Source organism: Rhagoletis zephyria, unplaced genomic scaffold (genome assembly GCF_001687245.7).
Source record: "Rhagoletis zephyria isolate East Lansing unplaced genomic scaffold, Rhagoletis_zephyria_1.1 Rzeph_scaffold_01393, whole genome shotgun sequence".
NCBI lineage: Eukaryota > Metazoa > Arthropoda > Insecta > Diptera > Tephritidae > Rhagoletis > Rhagoletis zephyria.
In genome coordinates this window covers 105,773-130,546 of record NW_016158477.1, presented here as the reverse complement: position 1 = coordinate 130,546, position 24,774 = coordinate 105,773, and the positions used below count along the sequence as shown (strand labels likewise).

The 24,774-nt window shown below is 34.5% G+C and overlaps 2 protein-coding genes across 3 annotated transcripts in view; one reads left to right on the top strand and one right to left on the bottom strand.

Annotated features, from left to right (window-relative positions):
- Window positions 1-10,699: 10,699 nt before the first annotated feature.
- On the bottom strand, window positions 10,700-23,494 carry LOC108363834 (Inositol-3-phosphate synthase). 2 transcript variants are annotated; one of them, XM_017617338.1, is made up of 5 exons: window positions 23,279-23,494; window positions 22,959-23,211; window positions 13,534-14,232; window positions 13,220-13,462; window positions 10,700-12,975 (listed from the first exon to the last, which is right to left on the bottom strand). In XM_017617338.1, exons 2-5 carry the CDS (start codon window positions 23,082-23,084, stop codon window positions 12,340-12,342), a joined length of 1,704 nt encoding a protein of 567 aa, XP_017472827.1. In that variant the 5' UTR covers window positions 23,085-23,211; window positions 23,279-23,494; the 3' UTR covers window positions 10,700-12,339. The 2 variants fall into 2 exon arrangements, with proteins under 2 accessions (XP_017472827.1, XP_017472824.1); XM_017617335.1 differs by having other exon boundaries at window positions 22,959-23,494.
- Dp (transcription factor Dp) overlaps window positions 22,234-24,774 on the top strand; it is a 47,730-nt gene continuing 45,189 nt past the window's right edge. The window contains exon 1 of the mRNA XM_017617341.1: window positions 22,234-22,473. The gene's annotated coding sequence lies outside the window, so the exon portion shown is untranslated. The remainder of the gene's footprint in view (window positions 22,474-24,774) is intronic.

Here is a 24,774-nt window from a genome sequence, read left to right as displayed (position 1 = left end):
TTATTTTTTATTATAAGTATGTATGTATGTACATATATGCAATATATATTTTTTTTTTTATATGACGTGAGACAAACAACAAAATCTATTTATTTAATATTTTGTACGAAGATAAGAGGGAGTTGTTTAAATGACATTCTCTACTTGCTTTAGATCCCCTTTTTATAAAAAAATAGAGACAGAAAGTGACTTTTTTACAGGTGCTATTGCACTTATGTACATACATATGTATTTTTTTCATTAATTACTTATGAAAACATAGTTCATTCTATAACATAAACCATAAAAATCAAAGTTTCACATTTTATATAAAGTTCGCAAAAATNGACGTGAGACAAACAACAAAATCTATTTATTTAATATTTTGTACGAAGACAAGAGGGAGTTGTTTAAATGACATTCTCTACTTGCTTTAGGTCCCCTTTTTATAAAAAAATAGAGACAGAAAGTGACTTTTTTACAGGTGCTATTGCACTTATGTACATACATATGTATTTTTTTTCATTAATTACTTATGAAAACATAGTTCATTCTATAATATAAACCATAAAAATCAAAGTTTCACATTTTATATAAAGTTCGCAAAAATTCAAACAATTTTCATCAAAATTTTTATTCAGAATTTCCAGAAAATTTTCGAGTAGGCAAATATTATGTGAGCTATACATGTCGAAAGAAAACTTTTCTTGTAAGTTGCGATAAGTTTCACTTTCAGGGTTTTAACCTAATTCACATTGTCTAACCCAGTGTTGGCACTAATCGATTGATTTTTTAATCAATTAGTTAATTCGATTAAATTCAATCCGATTACAGTTAATCATGATTAATTTTAATCTGATTAAACAGTTGGTAGTAACCGCGATTAAAAAAAAATAATTTTTAATCATTAACCCTTAATTTGATTAAGTAGTTTTGGTGATTAATTAATTTATGCTGGAATTTTCCTGTGCACACAAAGCCAGTTAATTGGGTATAGTTAAGTCGGGTTTCCTCATCAATCCAAGCAATTTGGTGTGCATTTTCAATACAACCTATACCAACAGACGTTTTACAAACTAGGTCTTAATAGCTCTCTGCACATGTGCGCTGGGTTGTAAAAGTTCCCAGTTTATGTATAACTAATAACAATAATTATAATTAGACTCTAACCCAATATGCGTACATGCATTGAAATGCAATTGCATTTTTCGAATGAAAAGGCCACGTGAGAAAGATGTTTCTAACTAGTAGATATACTCCGGCATTCATATATGAATACATACACATGTATGAAAAGTTAGTTAAATGTGGAAACTGACCACGCGGCTTTGTGTGTAAGTGTGCAACAGTTTTGGAACAAAGGAAACCCCGGTTCGTTTCTTTAGTTACATACCTCTTCAGATAGACCAAAAATGGCATTTGTCATTTAGCTGTCATGAAAGTTGTGGTACCCGACTTACCCCAGAAAAGCACAAGCCTATGCGTACAAGCTAAAGCAGGGATCACATGATTTGTCCGATAAAAGGGTTTGTATAAGTTGTCACCTCCATTTTTTAAATTTTGTCTAGCATAATGGATTAGTTGCAAAATTTTATTTAAATTGTTTTGAATTAAAACTCTGTAGCTTGGAGCTTTTAAAGTCTATTGGAAACCAGCCCTAAAAATTTGAACACAAAATAATGTACTTAGAAGTTGTATACAATTTTGCCGCATCTTTTTCACTTTTTGGTTAACTGTGCATGGCAGTGACATGAATTAAAAGCTATTAGCAAAATTAAAAAGTTGAGCAAATTAAGAAAACATGACAATAGCGACCACCACAAACAAACAAAAATTTATTAATGAAAAAGAATGCAAATAAAATGATAACAAAGTTGCCGGTAGTCGATTGCTGACAGCAGGTATGGTGAAGTGACTTACGCCAATGCGGCATGTTTCTTTAAGCAGCCCACATAAAAACGAATGCCAAAATAGTGTGGACACGCACTTCACTGTATGTGAAAAAAATATATATTTTATGTACGTTAGGGTGGCTCAAAAATTCACACGAAAATAACTTTTCGTAATTTTTCTGCTGCCACTCCACTAGAATTAAAATAAAATATATATTGAAAATAAGCAGACCCGATTTAATTTTTTCTTTGAGATCGGGTAATATTTACCCGTGCTGCCGGGTCATTAAAATTCCTCATATACTTTTTGATCGAATAAAAGTATTTCGCTTAACTATTTGTTAACCGATTTCAAAAAAAAGAAATACCGGTCTCCTTACTTTTGATATTTTTTCTATTTCGGGGCGGTTGGCTGGAACAAACAAATTGGACTACCCTAATGTTCTGCATGTATACATATGTATGTAGTTATTTAATGTTCGTACTGCTCTGCAAAAAAGTATTCAAGTGTTGCTCGAAAATCATCCTCCGCTACAATGGGTGGTATAATTTACAGTGACGCTCAAAGTTTCCACATCGGGACAGCCAGACAATATAGCCCACTACATTCACCAGGGTGTTGTGCTCCAGTCCTATTTTGGGTCTTTGGAGATAATCAGCCCTATTCTGAATACTTCCGGGGAGTTTCTTCTCCGCGAATTTTGTTTCTCCAGAGAAAGAAATACTCCAATTCTTAACTCCTCAAAAATTTGAGGAGAAGGAAATTCGAACTTCGAAAGAGCTGTTTGACAGTTTTTTGACAACTCAACTCCGCTATTTAAAATAAAAAAAATCGCCAGGGAATTTTTATTCATGATAGGAGGAAAGGGAAGAGATATAAAACTCCCAGAGAGTTTCTGTTCAGAATTCAGCTGAATATCACCACTGTGTGATATCTTCGGGTGCTATCCGCGAATAAAACGGTGTTATGTGGTTTATCTCTTGCAAGTGGTATCTTCTGCAATATTGTATATGTATAAACAAACATATTTACGTAAACAACAAAATGCTTAGTAACCATTTTCCAATTTTTGAAGTGTTGCAAATAGCTATAACTTGCTATTGTTGCTAGACGCGAGTTTATTTTTTCGTAGAGTGGCCACTTTTCCGCGGCTATATCATAAATTATATTTTATATATGTATGTACATTCATATGTTTGTAAAAAAAGTAATCAAGCACGTGCCACTGCTCAAAGCTCAGTATTCCAAAGGTCATATATATATTACATACATATATATGTATGTATCCTCCTATACTAGCCATGTTAGACACACCTTCATGCTGGGTGTTTCCTCATAATTAATTTGCTATTTTATGTTGTTGGCCTCTTCTTGCTTCTAATTTATAAAGTACACACGTTTCTACTATTAAATAGCTCTTAGGTTCGTAGAAGAAACATACAGTCAACGATGTAGGAGTAAAGGGAAAAACTTCCGAACACAATTTAGTGCATCGATTTTTAAAGAACAAATCTTAGTTATGTAACAATTAATCTGTTAAACTCAAGTGCCATTGGAAATCGTCGGCTGAGCGGAAGATCGCTCCATCCCGGCTGCTTGTTCGAAAATGCTTTATTTCAGATTTTTGTTGAAGAAAGTCCTCTCTCAGAATTTGGTTCAAAAACGCCCTATGCCGCTCTAAAACGTCCTACCTCAATATAAACTCAATATGTCGGCAGCTGAGGGAAGGCGTTTTGAACCATTTGCTAAGATAGTGCGTCTTTAACCAAATTCTGTAATAAGTAGGGTGTAGTTAAACTGTTTGCTGATATAGCGCATTTTCGAACCGGCAGCCTAGATAGCGGGATCTTCCACTCGACCGTCGCTATAAGCCAACGCATATATGGCTCGCGACTACTTAGTTTTTTGGTCATTGCGCCGTTTGCCGAATTGAAGTAGAAAGACTTTACCTGAAGTTCTGTCAGTTATTCATACCAAGCAGGCAGTAGTTGCTGAGCTTGGCCCTCCCATTTTGTTCATAGGCGTCTTAGCTTTTATAGTCCATCCAAGAATTATAGTCAAACAAATGCAAGCGTTGGATTTCCATGGGTTTTATAATATTTTTCTACTCGATCGGCACTAAACTGCTCAAGCGATTCTGGCCAAGTTAAACATAGCGCGATAGTCATTTCTTTTCTGTGCCAATTGACTCCAAATTGAAAAGGCTTAGTCCTTCTCCATCTGGTCTTTCCATCGCAGGGGAAGTTGGAGCATTGTAGTCCATTCGTAGCCGCTGCACCATGTCTACGTCGTTGTAAAGCTCATACAGCTCACTTTTCCGCCATTTCCGTCCGTCGCACGGGCGGACTCCGTTGATTTTCAAAGTTAACTTGTTTGATGACAGGGAATATTTCGTTTTGTCCTCGTTCACCACCAGACCCACGCACTTTGCCTCTCTGTCTAAACTAGGAGGCGGAACATACGACGCGGTTGATGAGATCGTCCTTAACAACAAATTAATATAGTCGCTAGAGAAGAGAGTCAATAACTTAGGTTTTAAAGTTTATATTACTCCAAAAAAATTGGAAGCCGTTTCTGGCCTTATTAAAACTCTATTATTTTTCTAATGCACTTTTTCTATGTGCACTTGGAGAATTTACACAGACACTGTTTAAACATTATTTATTACCTTGATTACCTCGTATTAAGCGCACAAAATCATTACCCGTTGGACAAACAACAAAACGCAAAAAAAAGTTGACGAATATTAGCTATCGATCAAGTATTGGCATAGTTGATTGTAGCAATTAAATGGACGGATTACATAGGCCCAGGAAGGGCGAAACCATATGTATATACACATGTGTGTAGTTAAGTGCGTGACGGTGAGTTGGTACGATTTGTGGCAGTGTGTCTGCTTTAACCTAGACGCCTGTACCTACATTTTTATGCAATATTTATATTATGCACTTGCATATGTATATACATATATACGTACATACATATTTACATAGGTATCGCTTCATACTCCTTGCTGTATATAATGCCAATACAATTCGATGCGCACATCACTGAAAATTAATCATAATACAAAAGTAAACACTGGAAATGACAATGTTTGATGGTATTACCTGCGTTAATATGTATGTATGTATATATGTATGTACATACCCAGTCATTTCGTGCAGAATGTGGTTCCGAAAAAATGCCTTTAATTTCTTCTTCTTGAGAAATTTGAAGTACATTTAATTTCTGTGTGATAAATGAGTAAATATGTGCGTGCAAAAGTAAATAATCGCATCCTTTTTCACCATAATGGAATTCTGAAAATCTGTATGTCTTGAAAACTTCCGCAAATAAGTTCGAACGAGAATAAAAAATTCTAAAAATCTTCTAAACCAAAAAAAAAACCACGTCATGCAAAATTGCCTTCTGAAAGACCCGTTCTTGATGTATTTCACACCTGTATAAAAGCGAATCAAAGACTTCATGTTTTTGGTTTTTGAAAGCAAACAAGTCCGACTGGGTACATGCGGGTACAATTCATAGTATGTATATACAATTCATATATGTATGCATGTATGCCCATAAAGGATAAGGTCAATTGTGGAATCGATATACATACATATATACATTGTGTTGGCCTGTTAGTTATTAGTTTTTTGTTGATTGGCTACTTCGTTATTAAGTGAGTTGATTACTCCCACTATTCATTGACTTACATATCGTCACCTGAAATGCAAAAAAAAACCGTAACAAACATCACCGCTGAAATGCAAAAAGTTACAACCAATAAAAAAATTCAAAATTCACTTTTTGATTTATATGATGGATTTCATCGAATTACAACTCCACACATCATTTTAGTAAAAAAATAAAAATATTAGTCACGACTTTTTCCATTTCAGTTGCGCTGTTGTTACGTCTTTCTTCCTTCAGTTCTTGTTTAAGGATATTCAATCTTCAGATTCTTTAATTAATTAAAAATTTTTGAAAGAAATTTCTTATTTGAAAATCAATTTTAACCAGGTACATATTGGCTAGTGTTCGTCCTGCACCACTGCAATTAAGCTCTCTTGAGTTGAGTTTGAGTTAAGTTGAGATAAGGTGAGTTGAGTTGAATCTATCCCTTTATCTATCGTCGCCTTTATCCCTTTCTTCATCTCTGTATATATGTAACTTTACCTTCACCCTTGTATTAATATCAATCTTAAGCCGCTGTTTAGCACGTTCGAGACAAAAAAACAAAAAATCGGCAACGTGGAAAGTAGTTTGACACAGGAATACTGTGGGTGGCGTAACCGGAATTGTATCGGACAGGGTTATATTTTGAAGCGTGTTAGCCTTTTTACTCAAATCTTAAAGTANACGTGGAAAGTAGTTTGACACAGGAATACTGTGGGTGGCGTAACCGGAGTTGTATCGGCCAGGGTTATATTTTGAAGCGTGTTAGCCTTTTTACTCAAATCTTAAAGTATAAAATATCAACGTTCTTGGCTCGAGGAGAAAATTTTTTTGTTCAAAAGTTAATTGACATCAAGTACCGAATTCTACTACTACTACGTATCCCCAAGATCTCAGTTCTTATCGGCCTAACGTACCACCTTAATAATAATAATTGGGGTGTGCGCCTTGATGTTGTCACACAAAGGGGAGGGACCTACAGTTTTTAGGCCACTTCGAAACTCGATTTTATTTGTATGAAAGCTGTTTCTCATGGTATTAATACACTCTAAGGTTTGCCATTGCCTACTGAGGGGCAACTTTAAAAAAAAAGGAGGAGCTTAGCAGTTCGTCGGAATATTATGTTTTCCTTTTCTTATGTATGGTACCGAATAACTTTAGACCAAGTTAACCGATTTATATAATCCTTCTTTTAAAGGAAAGGTGGTACCACAAAGGTACTAATGTGGCTTAAATACATCCGATCATTGGAACATGAATAAATTAAGTTGCTCTTAAATTTTTATATGAGAATTGGAGTTGGGTTTGCCTTTTGCTTAAAAATTACTTATTTTTTTTATGCTGTTCAGAAATTGGGCTCATACCCAGGCCCTGTGGAATGGGAGCGCGCACCGCTAAGTGCTAAACCGCAGCGGTCGCTACCTTAGTTTCAGTAAATTAAAGCTCACCAAAAATCACCAAACTTTGTATTAAGAAGTATTTCGATTATTCCAGTGGGTATCACCAAAAAATGTATAAATATGACCCATAGGTTCGGCCAAAAAGTTTATTTTTTTAGTTGTCTTGCAAAAAAACTTACGACTCAGGGGTATACGGCGAACTTTTTTGTACGGAGCTAACGGAAATGTGTGTATATGCGTGTATGATGTATGTATGTGTCTTACGAACTGTTAATGCCAATGTCCGGAAAACAAAATATGAACTTCCTCTATTTAATTATTTGAAGTCTGCTTTTAGGCTGCTATTATCTCATCTATGTGCGTGTGTTTTTGAATGCTGCCCACGTATATACATATATGACATATCCGGTTCATAACCCTGCAGCAAATCAAACTGGTTCAGAACTTGCGCTGAGCTAGCCTGAAAAGGGACGGTACTGGTTCTTCATCTCAATGCTTGCAACTGTCATTTTTAACATATCGATGTCCTACGAAGTGACAATTGTCGCCCTCTGCAGAACTTTTGAACTTGTACTGAGCTGACTCTGGCTTAGATGGTTCTGATACAGTTCATATAACAACAGTTCTTAGATAGTTCAAAAAGGGTCACCTCCGGGCTAGAAAAAATGTGGTTAGTTTTGAGCTGGTTCTAATAAGTATAGTATAGAGCCTTTTCTTTAAATAAGCACGCATACAATTTTGTAAATAAAAATACTTCATTACATGTTTCTAGAGCTATTTGTTTTGAACTAATTTAGTTTTTGACGCAAACTGTGCTTTAAATTTAGGAACATAAAGTGTCAATTATTCCTTTACTTTCTAAAACCGTTATTCTTAAAAATNTATAATTAATCGCGCTGATTTTTTATAACTCTTTTTACGCACGCTCTTGAAGGCATTCTCCTATTTAAATATTTTCGTTTAAGATGCAAGATTACACTTTACTACACTAAAATTTTATGGGCTACAAAACAGAATACTCGAAATATTTATAAAAAATATCTGATTAAAAATTTGAAATTTTGAAGACAGTTTTTAGAGTTCTATAAGTTTGCAGCACAGTTAGGAATTTGAATTTAAATGGTTTATGGAGTATGAGACATAGTACTTAAATAAAAACTAAACGAAAAATATTTAAAATGAAGAACATTGGAAATTAAAAAAAAAAAATCAATGCATAACTACACATTTCGGGGGCTTAGTGATACATTTACGTATGTACATTATCGTTCATATCAATAGCACTCCTATTTCAAAGTGAGATTGTTTACCACTTTTGCTAATTTTTGTACATCTGATTAAAAGGTCAAATATTTTGACGAAAAATCGTTAAATTTAACTTTGTTTTGTATAAAGTTTTAAAACACGGTTTATATGATTTTATTCGTATTTTGTACGTACGTAGATATGTATAAAAATGATATTAATGTACCAATAACGACTTTTTTGGAAATATTTGAGCAGTTGCCCCATAAACTATGTAGAGAATTACATATTAAATAAACGAAAACAGTTTTTTATTAGTTTTAGGGTCTAAGAAAATCGAAAAAATATAGTATATTACATTTGTGCATCTTTTGTCAGCTTTCAAATGACCAGGATGAGTAACATTGATGACAGCGCAACTAGCAACATATGAGTTTCAACCGTCCAACTCTGCATCCCTTTTTCAGTAGTTCAGAGACAGTTCCGAAATTTGTAGGGCGGAACTAGCGCTTTGCCGGACTGTCCCTAAATTTTGCTGCAGGGTAAGTTGTCGTTTGTGAGTAGTTGTCGGCTCAAGATTTCGTTTGCTACAAGAAAGTAATAATTAAAAAAAAATGATGTTAAGTATGCAGGAATGGCCATCGCCCTTCCTTCATGTTATTTAAAAAATGTATAACGATATCTATCATTTTTTTTTCTTATAGGAAGGGAATTTGTCGTCTCTCGCTTTACTCATTTGCACATAGTTGGATAGAGCGAGAGAGAGTTGAAAGAGCAACACCTCGTCTTCATTGGAAACACCAGATGAAGACAAATTTTACTCCACTTAATGTTTATAATTGGCTTAAATTAGCAAGAAGAAGAAACGACTGGTATGGTATGCTGAACTCGGATAAAATCGCTTAAGTTATTGTAGGGCCAAAGAACTAGAAGCATAGAGTTGTTGACGTAAATGAGATCCAACGCCTGGCCGCGTCAATTTTTTTTTTATTATTATTATTTTATCGTCTATCCATATTGAATTCTTCAGGTGGTTTACGAGCACTAGTGATCGAAGCGACTATGATCTTTATTATAAAAATTTCAATTTAATCATTAAAATTTGATCGTTGATTTAAATTTTTGCGATCATGTTTTATGGCTATTTTATAACTTTTAAATATGAACCCCAATTATGACTAATTAAAACCATCGACAATTTTTTATCTATAAAATAAAATAAAAAACCGAATAACGCTTATTTTTGATCGACAAAGATATAAATCGTAAAATTACACTACTCAGCAAATTTTCGACTTTTAATTTTTTCTGAGGCACTGATAAACCGCCGAGTGTATATCTGTCTTGAAAAGGCGCCTCATAAAACCATTTGCCGTTCGGAGGTGGCGTAAAGTTGTAGATCCCTCCATTTGTTTAACAACATTAGGAAGCACACCACAAATGGGAGAAGTGTAAGCGAAAAAAATATTATTATACTTCTTGGTTACTAATAGGAGTATCTTAAAAAAATGCATAGTACATAGTTTCCAATAAAACCGACAAAGTCGTTCTTTATTCAAATTAAAAATTGCATTGTTTTAAAGACAGTAAATATATGAAAGTTGGTGACAATTTTTGCAAAATAAAATTTTACTAAAAATAATATTTGTAGATATATAGATATAGATAAAAATGGCTCACATATATATGTATGTATGTATTTTGGTTCGGTTAATTTCATTGCAATAAAATATAGGGTGTGTTCGGAAATGCATCAAGCCAAAGCATCAGACGCATTTATTTCTAAACTATAATTGATGGAAATGTCCAATATGCGCAACTACGGTTAAATGCCTAATTGGAACTTAGTTGCGCAAATAAGGTATTTGCATCAGTTATAATTTAGAAGTAAAAGAGACTGATGCTTTGGCTTGTTGCATTTCTGAACGCACCCATAATGTTTTGACTCAAAATATTGCCATAAAGAAGGCTAAGTACTGTAAAAAATAACCAATCTTTAACGGTTTTAATGCACGCCTAATACATTCCCAACACCAGCAACAAATTTATTATATACATAACGCTAGCTTAGAGTGAAAAGTTGCTAAGTGCACTTCTTGTAAAAATTCATATTTTAAGCATAGAAAGCAGGAGAAATTGCTTGAAAAATGCATCATCTTCAAAAGGATTAAAGTATTCGTTTTATTTCTTCCCGTTTTTATACAAAGAAAGGCAAATTTGCTAAATCCAAAAGAGACAACACAGAAAGACCAAAACAATACGAAATCTTTTAATAAACATCGAATCCTTCTCATTCGTGCGGAGTTTTGCTTTGCTTTAAACACTAAAAATATTGTCTTCGAAGTTTTGAAAAATATTTGAAAAAATGGCAACAAGAAGTTTTTTCCTCTCCTGTAAAATTTGCAAAAATNTGCACGCCTAATACATTCCCAACACCAGCAACAAATTTATTATATACATAACGCTAGCTTAGAGTGAAAAGTTGCTAAGTGCACTTCTTGTAAAAATTCATATTTTAAGCATAGAAAGCAGGAGAAATTGCTTGAAAAATGCATCATCTTCAAAAGGATTAAAGTATTCGTTTTATTTCTTCCCGTTTTTATACAAAGAAAGGCAAATTTGCTAAATCCAAAAGAGACAACACAGAAAGACCAAAACAATACGAAATCTTTTAATAAACATCGAATCCTTCTCATTCGTGCGGAGTTTTGCTTTGCTTTAAACACTAAAAATATTGTCTTCGAAGTTTTGAAAAATATTTAAAAAAATGGCAACAAGAAGTTTTTTCCTCTCCTGTAAAATTTGCAAAAATGGACTTAGCAAATTTTCACTCGTAAGCTACCAATATACAAAGGCTTACATATAAAGATATATACATATATGTACAGAAATGCATAAGGAAAACTGCTATTATTTCTAATATACATAAAGGGCTAATAGACGTGGCAATGTAAAGTATTTCGAAAAGACTGCTAAATTTAAAAATCGAATCCCTAAAAGCTGTTGCATGAGCAGTCACACTTTGCCCGTAAAGTATTTTTCGAAATTGATTTTTTATTTCTGAAAAACGAATTGCAGAACAAATTTCAGAAAGCACACAGCGAATAAATTTCTTGCAATCATTCTGGTAACTAAAATGCAACCGTGACCCGCGTTACCGGTTCTTTGTTATTTCGCTTAGTTATATATTCGCGTAGAACAGATGGAAATATTGTCCCGTCTAACACGCTCTCTACATACTTATCTTCTTGTTATAACTGAATTCTTTTGTTGTGATTACAAAACTTGAAAATTGTTGCCCAACGTTTTACAATTTTACAAAATTATGTTTCTATAGAGGCCTTTTTTATCAAAATTTGGAAATTTTACAAAAAGAATATGCCAAATACATGTACTTTCAACATAAGAACTTTTCAAAAGGGTTTTCTAATATTTTCTTTTTTAATATTAAGTTTATTTACATTGTAGGTATTTTTCTTTAAAATATTCAGGACTATCACTGAAACCGTCGCGGTATGATTTTTCGTTAAAACTTCGAAAATAATATAACTGCATTCGAATAGCTACGAACATAGAATAAACTTTGAATACACACGCTCGTAGCTATTCGGATTCAGTGGTCATATTTTCGTAGATCTAACGAACGATTCAGTAATAGCCCTGATTATATTTAGTTAGGTACTTTTTGCAAAAGTCTGCTATCAAATATTCCACAACAAAATTTGAACCTAGTCTAAAAACTTAAGATTTTTTATAAATTTCTTTCCATAGAACTGCTTGTTTAATAACTATTATTTCATAGAATATACATGTTTATAACTTTACAAGTACATAGGTTTATCTGTTTTTTTTTCGAGAGCTATAAACTACAAAATACTAAACTATAGATTTCTATAAAAGTGCGCCTACTTAAAATAGCACAAACAGAGGATGGTGGGGAGGGTGGTAAGTTTGATGCCCCTTTTTACAAACGCTGAACAAAAAAATAATAATAATTCATGTGGAATGATGCACACTGGTACATAAAATTTTTACTAGATAGATAGATAGTACATACAAGTAGTCACTTAATGCCTGCCTAACAACTACCATACTTCAATCGTTATCAGCCTTCAGTTGACGCCTTCCTGCCCTTAGCGCTACAACATACCAACTATGATTAATGGTGCTGACCATTTGCATCTCCATTGGCATAATGGCCATTTGCCGCCACTGCCTTTGCGACTTGACCATTGACACCCTTGCCATTCAATTCAATAGCGCTGCTATTGGCAGCGCTCTTCAATTTCTTTGTGGGCGGCTCATTGGTGATCGATGCAAAATCGAAACGTTGCTCCAGCATCATATGCGAGATGGGTGGTAGACCAATGCAACCGCGCAGAATATTCTCAATAGCCGAGCGCTGGCGGAACAGTGAATTCACCACTTGTGCGCCACGCGGCACTAACGGTGCCTTGCATAAGTAGCTGAGCAGCGAGAGCACTGGACTGAAGGAAACCCATGGAGCGTCGGTGCGTTGACTGCTCTTGAGCTGTATGCGTGAGCACAGTTCACCCAATATGACCAAGTCGAGAATGAGCGGTGAGGCGAGCAGCGAATCTTCGCAGGTATTGTGTATGACGAGCGTATTATGGCCGCCCATCATGATTTCTGAAGTGTATTCATCCATGGCGCGCTTGCTGTCACCCACATAGGGTACATACTTGATGACCACCACATGATCGGGATGCTCGTTGGGTTTGTAGAGTACATTATTCGACTCGACCATGTCGTCGACGACGTTGCTCTTGGAAATCTGTAGAGAAATCGAAGAAAGCGGAGGTTTTAGTCTTTTTTCATAACTATTACTTAATTACATAGATATGTGTGTATTTCGAAGTGGAGTCAAATCACGCGAGGTGTATTCGAAATTCCAATAATAAGTACTTATTTCACCTGCCCCAAGATATATTGTATGGAAATTTTACACTTCAACGCAAAAGTGACTCGACTACGAGTTACAGTCTTCGTTCATTTCAGTGATTTTGAACTCTACCCACCTCCTTTGAACGGAACTGCTCCGGCGCTGACAAATTCTTGCCATCATTGTTGCCCAAGTGATTATAGCTCACAATGGAAACTGGCTTAATGCCCGCACCCATCAAGAAGTCAACCAGCACCGACTTTATCTTGGTTTGACCTGACTTGAAATCATCGCCAGCGATAAATACACCCTTGTGCTCAGCCAGTTCGATAAGACCAGGTACAAAAGTATTTTGTGGCGAGCCATTGATGTAAGTGCACTGTAATTACATGGTAAAAATATAAATATACATTCATATACGTAGTTAATCCAACACACGCTGCTACTTACACCCTCATCAATGCTAGCCATTGCAAAAATTGTCGATGGCGATATTTCTGCCTTATTCGCCTTCAGCGATGCCTCTAATTCCTCTTTAGTGGTATTCAAACCCTCTTTCACATCACAGAATCGTTCCGTATTTGCAGTCCACAATACGATCACTTTATCCACGCCAGAATTCTGCTTGAAATCACGTATATCGTGACGCAATTTCTCGTACTGCTCGTATTTAGTACCCTTGATAAGATTATCAGCACGATCTTCTTGATTGGCCGCAATGAAGTCGGGATCGTAAATGGATGGTCGCGGCTTGAGTACCGTCAAATCCTTGTACAATTGATCCTGCAATTCAATGTCTAAAACTTGTGCGCGCCGCATAGCATCGCCTAGATTCAATGCGCTAATATCCCAACCATCGACGACAATGTCATCGGGATTAACCATCGGCACGAGATCTTTCATGGGCACATACACATCCTTGCCTTCCTCATCGGCGCCAATTAGTACAGTCGATGCTTGCGTAATGGAACCAAACCAATTGGCTTTTTGTACACCAGTACGTTTGCGCCATTGCAAATGACGACGGTTAGCCTCTAAAGCAGCGGTCAGTGTGGAGCCATTATTGCCACCCCAGCCAACAAGCATCAGACCCAGTTTGGGCACATGACGATCGGTGCGTATCTTGAGTGTAGTCGTCTCAGGATGAACCTGAAATGAAGGGAGGAAAGAAAGTGATGAAATATTTATTGAAGCTTAAATATTGAGCTTGATGAATAACTGCAAGAGTTAAGTATTTTAATAACTCTATTTTTAATAATTGGCCATCCCACCCAAAATTGTTTTTACATAGTATTTTTCTTTTCATTAATATATCACATCCAGAATAAAATGCTGTTTCTGTTGATTTTTTTGTAATATTTTTGCTGACGATGTTATGGATTTCCTGTGATACAAAGTATTTGGTATGTATGTATGAAAAAAATGAGCAATACCTTCAAGAAATTGCCCCAGCTACTTTAAATTTATACTAAAATTGAATGTGCGAAATTTGCAAACGTTTACCTTAAAATTTTTAGAATTGTATTCTGTATATTCGAAACTCAATGCGATTCGAAAGGCACGGACTAATACAAATTCAAAGTGCCAAGCATTCCGAATCCGAACGATTTGCTTTTCGAATCACGATACAAAGAAGACCCTTAGATTTGATGGGGGAAATCTTGAAATTATTCTTTAAATAAGAAAAAAATCTGTGGAATCTATAATTTATTTGGATTTTTAACTTTGCTACAAATCGTTCCTAAAACTTTTAAATCCAATTTTTTTGAAGCTTTTTTCAACTACGCTAGTAATGAAAGCTATAATTAATTTTCAAAACTTCAACTTTGAAAATATTTTTTCCATAGAAGTTTTTCAAATGCCCAAAAAAAATTTGCTAAAATATTAAAAACAAACTTTTTCAAAAATTTTATATCTACTTAAATACTTAAGTCTAGGTAAGATAACAACGAGAATGCCATTAAAGCCACACATTGTTTTTTTTTTGTCTGTAGCTGCGTATGCAAGTATGTAAATATGTACATACATATATTCATAGTAAATATTTATGCAGCAAACGCATGTTGTTTTGCATATCTATGGTATAAGGCGTAATCGCCTGTTTACTAATGAAAAAAAATGCTACCGGAAATGGGTTTGCTAGACGAACTTCTGGAAGAAATTGCAAATTTTTTTTTTTTCTTAATTAATATTTATTTATGTGTGTACATATGTATTTGCGTAGATGTCTATGTCTATAAAAATATTTGCAAAGTCAATTAAACACTTCCCTTAAAAATACCTACGACATTTGAATTTACGTCTTTCACTTTTTTTGGGGACCTTTTTAAATGGCAAATATTGAATAATGTTCTTCATTTTTAAGTGATGATTAGGCCAAAAATATGTATATGTAAACAACCGGTTTTTTCACCCTATCATCCTGACACCTTTTAGAAAGCAGAGACTTTCAACTCATATCTACATACATATGTATGTACTTACATATATTATGCAAAACCTGGTTATAACTCCGTATAACTATGTACACATGTGGCATGCAAACCATACTTTCAGAGTATTCTGAATAGTAGAGAAATCTTGTAATATACGAAATTCGGAAATTTTTCATAATTTTTTGAACATATGTAACGGGTGATTTTTTAAGAGCTTGATAACTTTTTTTTTAAAAAAAAACGCATAAAATTTGCAAAATCTCATCGGTTCTTTATTTGAAACGTTAGATTGGTCCATGACATTTACTTTTTGAAGATAATTTCATTTAAATGTTGACCGCGGCTGCGTCTTAGGTGGTCCATTCGGAAAGTCCAATTTTGGGCAACTTTTTCGAGCATTTCGGCCGGAATAGCCCGAATTTCTTCGGAAANCTCTTTACGAGCTCGTGTCAACCACTTTATATGATTTTTTTAAGATTGGTAAACAAATCTTTCCAGAATTTGGATGCTCTTAAAGATTTCGTAAAGATTTCGAGAACTTTGGTTTGCAGGGTTAGTACCTCTCAAGACGCAACAATCCAATAAACGCAAGCGATTCGTACAGATAATAGGGGTATTCAGGCGTTAATGCGAAAAGCATTGCAACGGTGCGAAATGCGAAATAGCAAACACAGCCGAAAATCTTGCTTCACTCATTGCATTTCACTCTATACAAACCATAAGCAAATGCAATAACTGATGCGAGATTTTCGGTTGTATTGTTGTTGATAAAATTTAGCAATTTCACATTTCGCACCGTTGCAATTGCATTTCGCATTAACGCCTGAATATCCCTAGTGAATTACTCGAAAAAAGCAACTTTTTGGTTGCGTTTTCAGAGCGGTTAAAATTTCCGATCATGTAAAAAGCCTACATCAGCGAAGCTAACTCGCTGGGAATTCCCCGATTTGGTAGGGCGGCAGCCGTCCCGCTACCGAAGCCGGCTTCGCTGGTAACCATGCATTTTAACGAACTTATTTGTTCGGTACTAGCATTATCTTTTACTAAAAATTATTTACCAAATAAAAATTTATGTAAAAACTTTTAATGTTTGAGAATCGTTGAAAATGATAAAATGAAATGATAAAGCGAAAAATTGGATTTTTTTATTTTCACTTCACCATTTCATAGCACGAGAATTGGCCCACAGTACACAATCTTGCCGGTCCTACTAACATTTTCCAACGTGCCAAATTTTCCACCCCTGCGCAACTCAAACTGGCCCACTTCTCAGCAAAAAAATAAAATAACTACATAAATTTTTTCATACGTATGTATGCATGTATGTATGTGCATAAATGAACAACAACTCGCTGCAAAAAAAGAGCGCACATGACTGGCTTTTCTGTCTCACTTAACTGGCGACCGACCTTGAACATGAACTGGCCGTCACGGCTGGCAGAACGCAGTGGGGTGGTAGAATTGAATGTGTGCTAATCGGTTGTATGTAACAGAGCAACAGCTGATCATTTCTTATTGTATACTATTTTTTTTTTTTTTTTCTTTACACCACCCACATCAACAGCACCATTACAAACAACTAAAAATGCATTTGGAATATTCCAAGCTTTTCCAGTGGCAATTTTCACTTTTAATTGAAGGCATGCGCTGTAGATGTTTATTGCATGATGGGGGGTGGGGAGGGGGAGGACGAGTAATTGAGTGGTGGGTATGCTGTTATGCATTTGTGGTTTATTTTTTACATAAAGCAATACTGACAACAACAACAATAATTACGTAGTTACATGAATAGCAACACAAAATACACACACTTAGTACATACACATACATATATATACTAGCGCCCTAATGCCCATGCGTCATCTCTCTGCTGAGTGCGTTGGAATTTACGGAAGCATGACGAGTGGTAGAAGATGCCGTGCCTCTGCTCATATTACTGCGGTTTATTTATACACATTTATTCTTACATATTGCATTTGCTTCTCTGGATTATTGCGTTTTGAACTATTCTCTTTGTAGGTATATTTGTACATACATACATACGTAGTAAAAATAAATGCAAAAAGTGAGAATTGTATCTTATATTAAGGGCCGGTTACTCAATGCCTGGTTAACACTAATCTGCGGTTAAACATAGTTATCGGCGTTACCGACTCCCTCTTGTATTTATGGAGTCGAAGACGTCGATAACGATGTTTAACCGCAGATTAGTGTTAACCAGACATTGAGTAACCGGCCCTAAGTATATCGAGTCTTAACCGCCAAAATAAAGTAAAGCGAAATTTGTTTCAAAATTTTATTTTTGATGCAGAAATGCATCTAGATGCTCTAGAAATATTTCTGCATCAAAAAGAAAATTTTGAAAAAAATGTCGCTTACATTATTTTGGGGCGGTTAGGGCTCGATATCTTCTTGTTATTTGGCGATGTAACCGCCTAAGCAATTTTGGCCGAGTTCAACAAAGCATTCCAGAATTTGAATTTTTTTATTGCATCAGTTTTTAGTTAATTTTCTCCTTACTCTTTAACGCACTTGAACTTGAAAATTTTATTTTTGATGCAGAAATGCATCTAGATGCTCTAGAAATATTTCTGCATCCAAAAGAAAATTTTGAAAAAAATGTCGCTTACATTATTTTGGGGCGGTTAGGGTTCGATATCTGAATTTTTTTATTGCATCAGTTTTTAGTTAATTTTCTCCTTACTCTTTGACGCACTTGCACTGTTTGGATTTAATACATTTTCTTATTTTGACTGAGCAATGTGTGTGGTAAGGATCAACAGATTATAAACAATGCAAAGGCATACATATGTACATATGGATTGGTAAACAAATCTATATACATGTGTACATATGTAAGTACATACAAACAGCGAAAAAATATAAATTCAAATCCGCATTAAAAAAACCGTCTAAAAAGAGACCTACGTGTATATGTATGTACATATGTATAATGCGCATGCATGATTCAATAATACAAGGTTAGATAATTATTGACAGCTGCGGTTTGACACTCCCTTACAAAAGGTTGCATTTACGAAGGACAGAGAAAGGGCAAGAATGCAATCCCTTGTTTCGAAAATGGTAGTAGAAAAGTACGCAAAGTAGGCAATTAGTAGTGAAATTCCTTTCGTAAATTCTAATGTATTTGCAGGAAATCTGGCATTTTAAACGAAATGTTGAACGTAATATTGATATATCTACGTGAATTACGTAATTTATATGCTATTTAGCCGTATAAAAACTGCAAAATGACTCAAAATTAAAATAATACTACTATGAGATTGATGTAAACATCCAATGCTTATGTTTTCATCAGTTAAATATGCTTCATATGCATATACAAATAAACATATTGCACAAAAGCTTATACTTTTATTTAACACCAAAGCTACACTGTTTCGATGTAAATTTGCAAAGAAGCAACACGGTGCCACTGCTAAGGGAGCGGTGCGAGAGGGACAACTGTCAGTTTATCGAACCTTGTATTATTGAATCATGATGCGCATGCACAAATCGTACTGCATTTCTGTACAAGTACATATAGACATATCAACCCTGCAGTGAAAAGCTGAACTAGTTAAAGTTACCAAATCATGTGTTGAGAGAAATATTTTTCCTGAGTTTTTTCTGGGTGCAGTGAAATGCCAAACTAGGCAGCAAAAATATTAGTTCATTAACTAATGTGAACTAAAGCGACGGCGAACAACGATTTCGAACAACTTATACGATCAGCGTCCATCTGTATTTGAATTGCCAAAACTAAAACTAAAATGCAGTTCATTGCTTTCCTCACAAAAGTCGGCTGTGTCGTCGAGTGAAAACTACCGATTCTGGCTTTGATCAGTGTTGCTGAAAGTACTAATATAGGAGTTATTTACCACTGTTTTGTTATTCATAGTCTCGTACTCCCCAAGGACCGATTATACTACTATTTTACACTGTTAAAGCACATTGCTTGGAATGATTTCCGATCTCACTCTCCTTTTCAAATTTTATCTAAGTTTCTTAAAAATGTCCCATCATTTAAAACTTACTACTGCAGTGATGAATTTATATTGGGTATAAAACTCTTTTGCACTCTTGGAGGAAAAGCTCGTTTATTGGTCCGAACACATAACGCGTGCAGGAAAGAGCATTTAGAATAGGGCTCCACAACAAGCTTTTCAGGCGTTCAGGCTTTTGGCGCTCAAGCCGTAATATAAAACTTATAGCGGAATAGAGCGCTGCACGCTTGAAAAGCTTGTTTTGGAGTTGTACTCTTAAGCTATACAACAAGTACAAATGTATACCGCACTTGCGGAGTTGGGACCGAAGCCCAAAAAGGGGCCTGCAGTTTCGTTTTCTTAAAGAGAGGAAGGGCAAATAAGACAGTCAAGTATTCCAATCGCATTGACCGGCTTGTGCCTCGTGAAATGAATGCTTAGGAATTCCAAAAAATGTGTGCTATACTACTTGCTTAATGAAGGGCTGAAGCTTCCCAGTCATTACCGAGCGTTTTTTGCCAACATAATTTAGTTGACTTGCATTGCCTAGTTAAGACGTACTTAGTTTGAAGATTGTCCAATGACTTGCACGCATTTGGGACAATAGCCCTCCACCTATTTCCGATTATGTTGTCCCCGTCCTTGGACATTAAGAAAGACGTCTAGGTCTCTGCCCCAATAATTTCCACCTCACTCTTCAGGACACCTACTTCTTTTAAACTTTTAAGTGGCCTTAAGTTAAGTTTAAAGGATCTTTAAAGCATTAGGGGTATATTCCCCAACATTTCAAAATACTCCCCAAAAAATAGGTTTTTCACTACTCTAACAAATACAAAACGGCAGCACTGGTTCTGAGATCTCAGGTAGTCCGCTGGAGGTGATTAAAGTAAATAAGGTGCTGATGCAGGAGCGGACAATTGACATCTCCCATGACACTGCCATGTTAAAAATACCAATCGCTAACATTGAAAAGGGATACCAAGGGAACTAGTTGGGCTGAAACGCAAACTGATAGCATTCTAGTTCACAACTAGTAGCTTTCCCTGCAGGGTACATGTACAGTTGTATCTAGTATGACTAAAAGTATGTACATTGGAGTGGTCCAAAAACAGTAAAGTCGTGATTGTGCTATACCGAAAAATATACCCCCACTTTTTTATTTTGAAACCAAAAAAATATTTAGGGAGTGCTCAAAACGCTCAAAGTTTTCCAATGTATTTTATATGGGGAAAAACCTACTTTTCGTAGAAATGGTATAAAATTCTTGAAAATCAATATTTTTCGATCGGAAAACTGTGGTTGTCTTCAGCATACTTCCAATTTTAATATCCAACTTTTTATTTAAGCATTTTTTCATACTAAAATTTTTTTAAAACAGCAGAAAATGCAATGGGGGCGGGGGGGGTATACTTTTTGGTATAGAACATTCCTAGGTGGTGGCGGCAATAAAAGTCCCCACTTTACTTTTTCACATGCATTTTTGGACCACTCTAATGTTCATATGTACATTAGTTGTACGTAATAATAATCATAAGCAAACATACATACAATCATGCATACATATGTTGGAAAATTCGAAGTTTCTGNTCATATGTACATTAGTTGTACATAATAATAATCATAAGAAAACATACATACAATCATGCATACATATGTTGGAAAATTCGAAGTTTCTGGAAGGATTGTGATGAAAATTTAAAGGCGAAGGTCACATAGCAAAAAAAAATGTACATACTAGTGAGACAAAATTAAAGCAAATTGAATGCAAAAAAGTAATGTTTTATAATATGCTTATATTAAAAAGTTGAGTAAATAAAAGTTGTAATAATTTGAATAAAATAAAAATAAGTGTAAAATAAAAAAGGTAAATTTTAAGTATTTTAAAAATAAAAGGTTTTATAAAATCGAACAATTAAAAAGAAACAATAATTTGTATTAAATATCCCCAATTAGTAATTCAGCGCAAACACCAAACTATTTAAAGTTATAATTGAATAAGCGTAAGTGACATCAAAGTCGTAGTTTGTCCATTAAAAACACTTTCACACAACGGACGGTTAAGTTGGGGAGTTCACAAGGTGTTGTATTCGTTTAACAACATTTAAGAACGTTTAACAACGAATAAAACGAATGTTTATTTTCAGAAATCGGTTGAAAACTGACTGAGTTATTCAACTTTTCATAAAATTAATAAAAGGTTTAACTAAACAACTCAAAAATTCTTGCTTAAACTTTTTGTTTTAATTCAGCAGCATGTAGTGAAGGGCAAAATTCTTAAATTATTTTTTATGAAAATTTTAATAACTCAGTTAGTTTACAACCAATTTTTTAGTGTGCAGAGAGAGAAAAAACTTCTTTTAGCCACTTTCTTCAAGTAGTATTTCGAAAAACTTTAAAAACAACATTTTGCGTATTTAAAGCAAAGCAAAACCCCGTATTATTTTAGCCTTATTGGATTTTCGTTGCCTCTTTTGGATTTAGCAAATTTAATTAAATTCCAAAATTAAACGTTCTCCTTTTAATATATTTCTCTTTTTAAGAAAAATATTAATAATTTTAATAAACAAAACTAACCACATTACCAAAACGCGCACTGTTTTTTATTTTTATTTTTATTTTTTTTATGTTTTTTTTTAATTATTTCACCAATTAAATCAAAAATACTGGTTCATGAACAACTTAAATCGTTTAATTAAAAAAAGCAAAAATCGAATAAAAAATTAAATTCATCTTTTCTCAGTTTAAAATCTAAATTTCCAAAGCTTATTCAAGTACATGATTTGCTTTATAAATTCAAATATAAAAAAACTAAACATGACTATAAATTTAACCTATTTTGGCTAAGAATATATTAAAAAGTATTTTTTACAACTTTTTCATTTAATTTCAGCAAATCTTAGAAACATCATAAATTTTTTACCGAAAACCTATGGATGTCAGGACTTTTTCTGATGTGCGTACTTAGCAGGGTAAGTAAATACATGTGTACACATTTATATAGTTTTATACATATTCATATAAACATATATACATATTTGTTCAGTTCTGGAAATGTTCCAGCAATACACAATTTTTACATGCATACATTTGTACATACATACATATGTAGATAAGTATGTATAAAAATGTGGAAGAAAATCAATAAATGGCAAACAACAAAATTATGGCTGAAAATCATTATTTACATGCGTACATATTTATGCACTTACTTATGTATGTACATATGTATTTATGAACCTACATTTTTTTATTTACATACATACATACGTATCTATGGATGTAAGAAAGTTGCACCTCTTTCCTAATACTATGAAATCATCAATCAACTGTGTATACAATTTTTTTCGCTTTTATAGGAAAATACATTTTTCTTATTTTTCATTCAAATTCTTCCCACTTTTCGCACACGCCCGTTTTTTATTAGGGTTTTTGTTTTTTAATTTTTGCCACTTACCTGAATTTTGCCATTTGCGGTGTGTCTGACATGCGATGTCTGATACTCATAATCGGTTTCGATGTAATGGTCGCTGATTTGCACTTTCGGCGAAATGACTTCCAAGCTAGCAGTGTCCACTTTCATGTTGAAATAGTACTTTTTTGCTTTGGTTTTTGTTTAACAAATTTAAAGTCTGTTTTTTATTGCTGGCACTTTGTGCTTTGATGCCTTTTTAAATGTTAAATTACAGAAATCGCACAAAAACAATTTTCTAAAAATTGCGGTGGTTATTACAGTCTTTTTTGAAATAATTTTATTAAAATGCTTAAAATATTTACGCTTTTGCGTTGTTTATCTCAGTATTTGCAAAATATATAATTGGTAGTCTGGCCTCCTCTTTTTAGGTTTTGTTTTTTAAATTCTTCCAGGAACTTCTGTATTGTTGTTGCCGACTCCCAAATTGCTTTTTACTCACAGCTCAGCTCAGTTTGGCGGTTTTTCAACTAATGAACTCTCAATGCGCCAAACGCTCCTATTTATGCTCATAACCAGCCGGCGTTTGCGCGTTCCCCAAAACAGCTCAAAGCAATCATATCCCCCACCAGTGCTGCACGATTCTATTGTATGTATGTATGTACATTAGGGTGGCCCAAAAAAATGCATGTAGAAGAAGTAAAGTCGGAATTCTAATGCTCGCACCCCCTAGGATTGTTCTATACCGAAAAAAGTATATCCTTTTTTTTTTATTTTGAAATCAAAGCGCCCAAACTTTACCATGTATTTTATNACCACCAGTGCTGCACGATTCTATTGTATGTATGTATGTACATTAGGGTGGCCCACGAAAAATGCATGTAGAAGAAGTAAAGTCGGAATTCTAATGCTCGCACCCCCTAGGATTGTTCTATACCGAAAAAAGTATATCCTTATTTTTTTTTATTTTGAAATCAAAGCGCCCAAACTTTACCATGTATTTTATATGGGGAAAAACAATTTTTAGTAGAAATGGTATAGAATAGTTAAAAGTCAACAATTTTCTACCAGAAAACTCTGTTTATCTGCTGGGCATGACTGCCCCATAGCATTCTTCGGGGTTTTTGTGGGTTTTTGGCGGACCTATAAATTATAGTTGCGATGAAAAAATGGTTAAATAAACAATTGGCTATTATTATTGAAAGTATCCTGAAGAGAACCAACGTTCTCCGATCAAAAAATATTGATTTTCAAGAATTCTGTAGCATTTCTACGAAAAATTTTATTTTTCCCATATAAAAATACATGGAAAACTTTGAGCGCTTAGAGCGACCTCTAAATATTTTTTGATTTCAAAATAAAAATAGGGGTATACTTTTTTTCGATATTGTTCTATCCTAGGGGGTGAGAGCATTACAATTCCGACTTTGCTGTTTTTGGACCACCCTAATGTACATACATATGTAAGAAGTAGTGTATGCCAATATGTATTTCAATAGCTTCCCAGTAGAACTTGGTAGCATCATGAGATTGCTCGGTGAGTACTCCCTTGTGTATTGTGGGAATAACCTCCAACAAACCCCGTAAATGGGCAATAAGGGAGTCAACCAGAAAAACATTGCACATTCCTCCCAAACGAGCAATAAGGGAGTACTCCCATAAGCGTCATCCGGCAAGCATATTGTCCAATGAAAAAAAAATACTGTTTCTATTCCCCTCTAATCCTGCCTTATGTAGTCAAAGGAGACTACTCCCACATTGCACCATAACGAGCATACAACAAACACATCATTTTGACATAATTGTCTTGACAATATTGTCCAGTGTAAACCAAGGCTTAATATATCACTTTCAAAATGGC

Excerpts from the sequence above, each read along its gene's own strand:
- LOC108363834 (XM_017617335.1), bottom strand. The coding sequence starts at position 23,084 with ATGAAAGTGGACACTGCTAGCTTGGAAGTCATTTCGCCGAAAGTGCAA. Across the intron at positions 14,233-22,958 it reads CCGCAAATGGCAAAATTCAG|GTTCATCCTGAGACGACTAC; the intron begins GTAAGTGGCAAA and ends CCTTCATTTCAG. Across the intron at positions 12,976-13,219 it reads AGCAGTTCCGTTCAAAGGAG|ATTTCCAAGAGCAACGTCGT; the intron begins GTGGGTAGAGTT and ends ATTTCTCTACAG.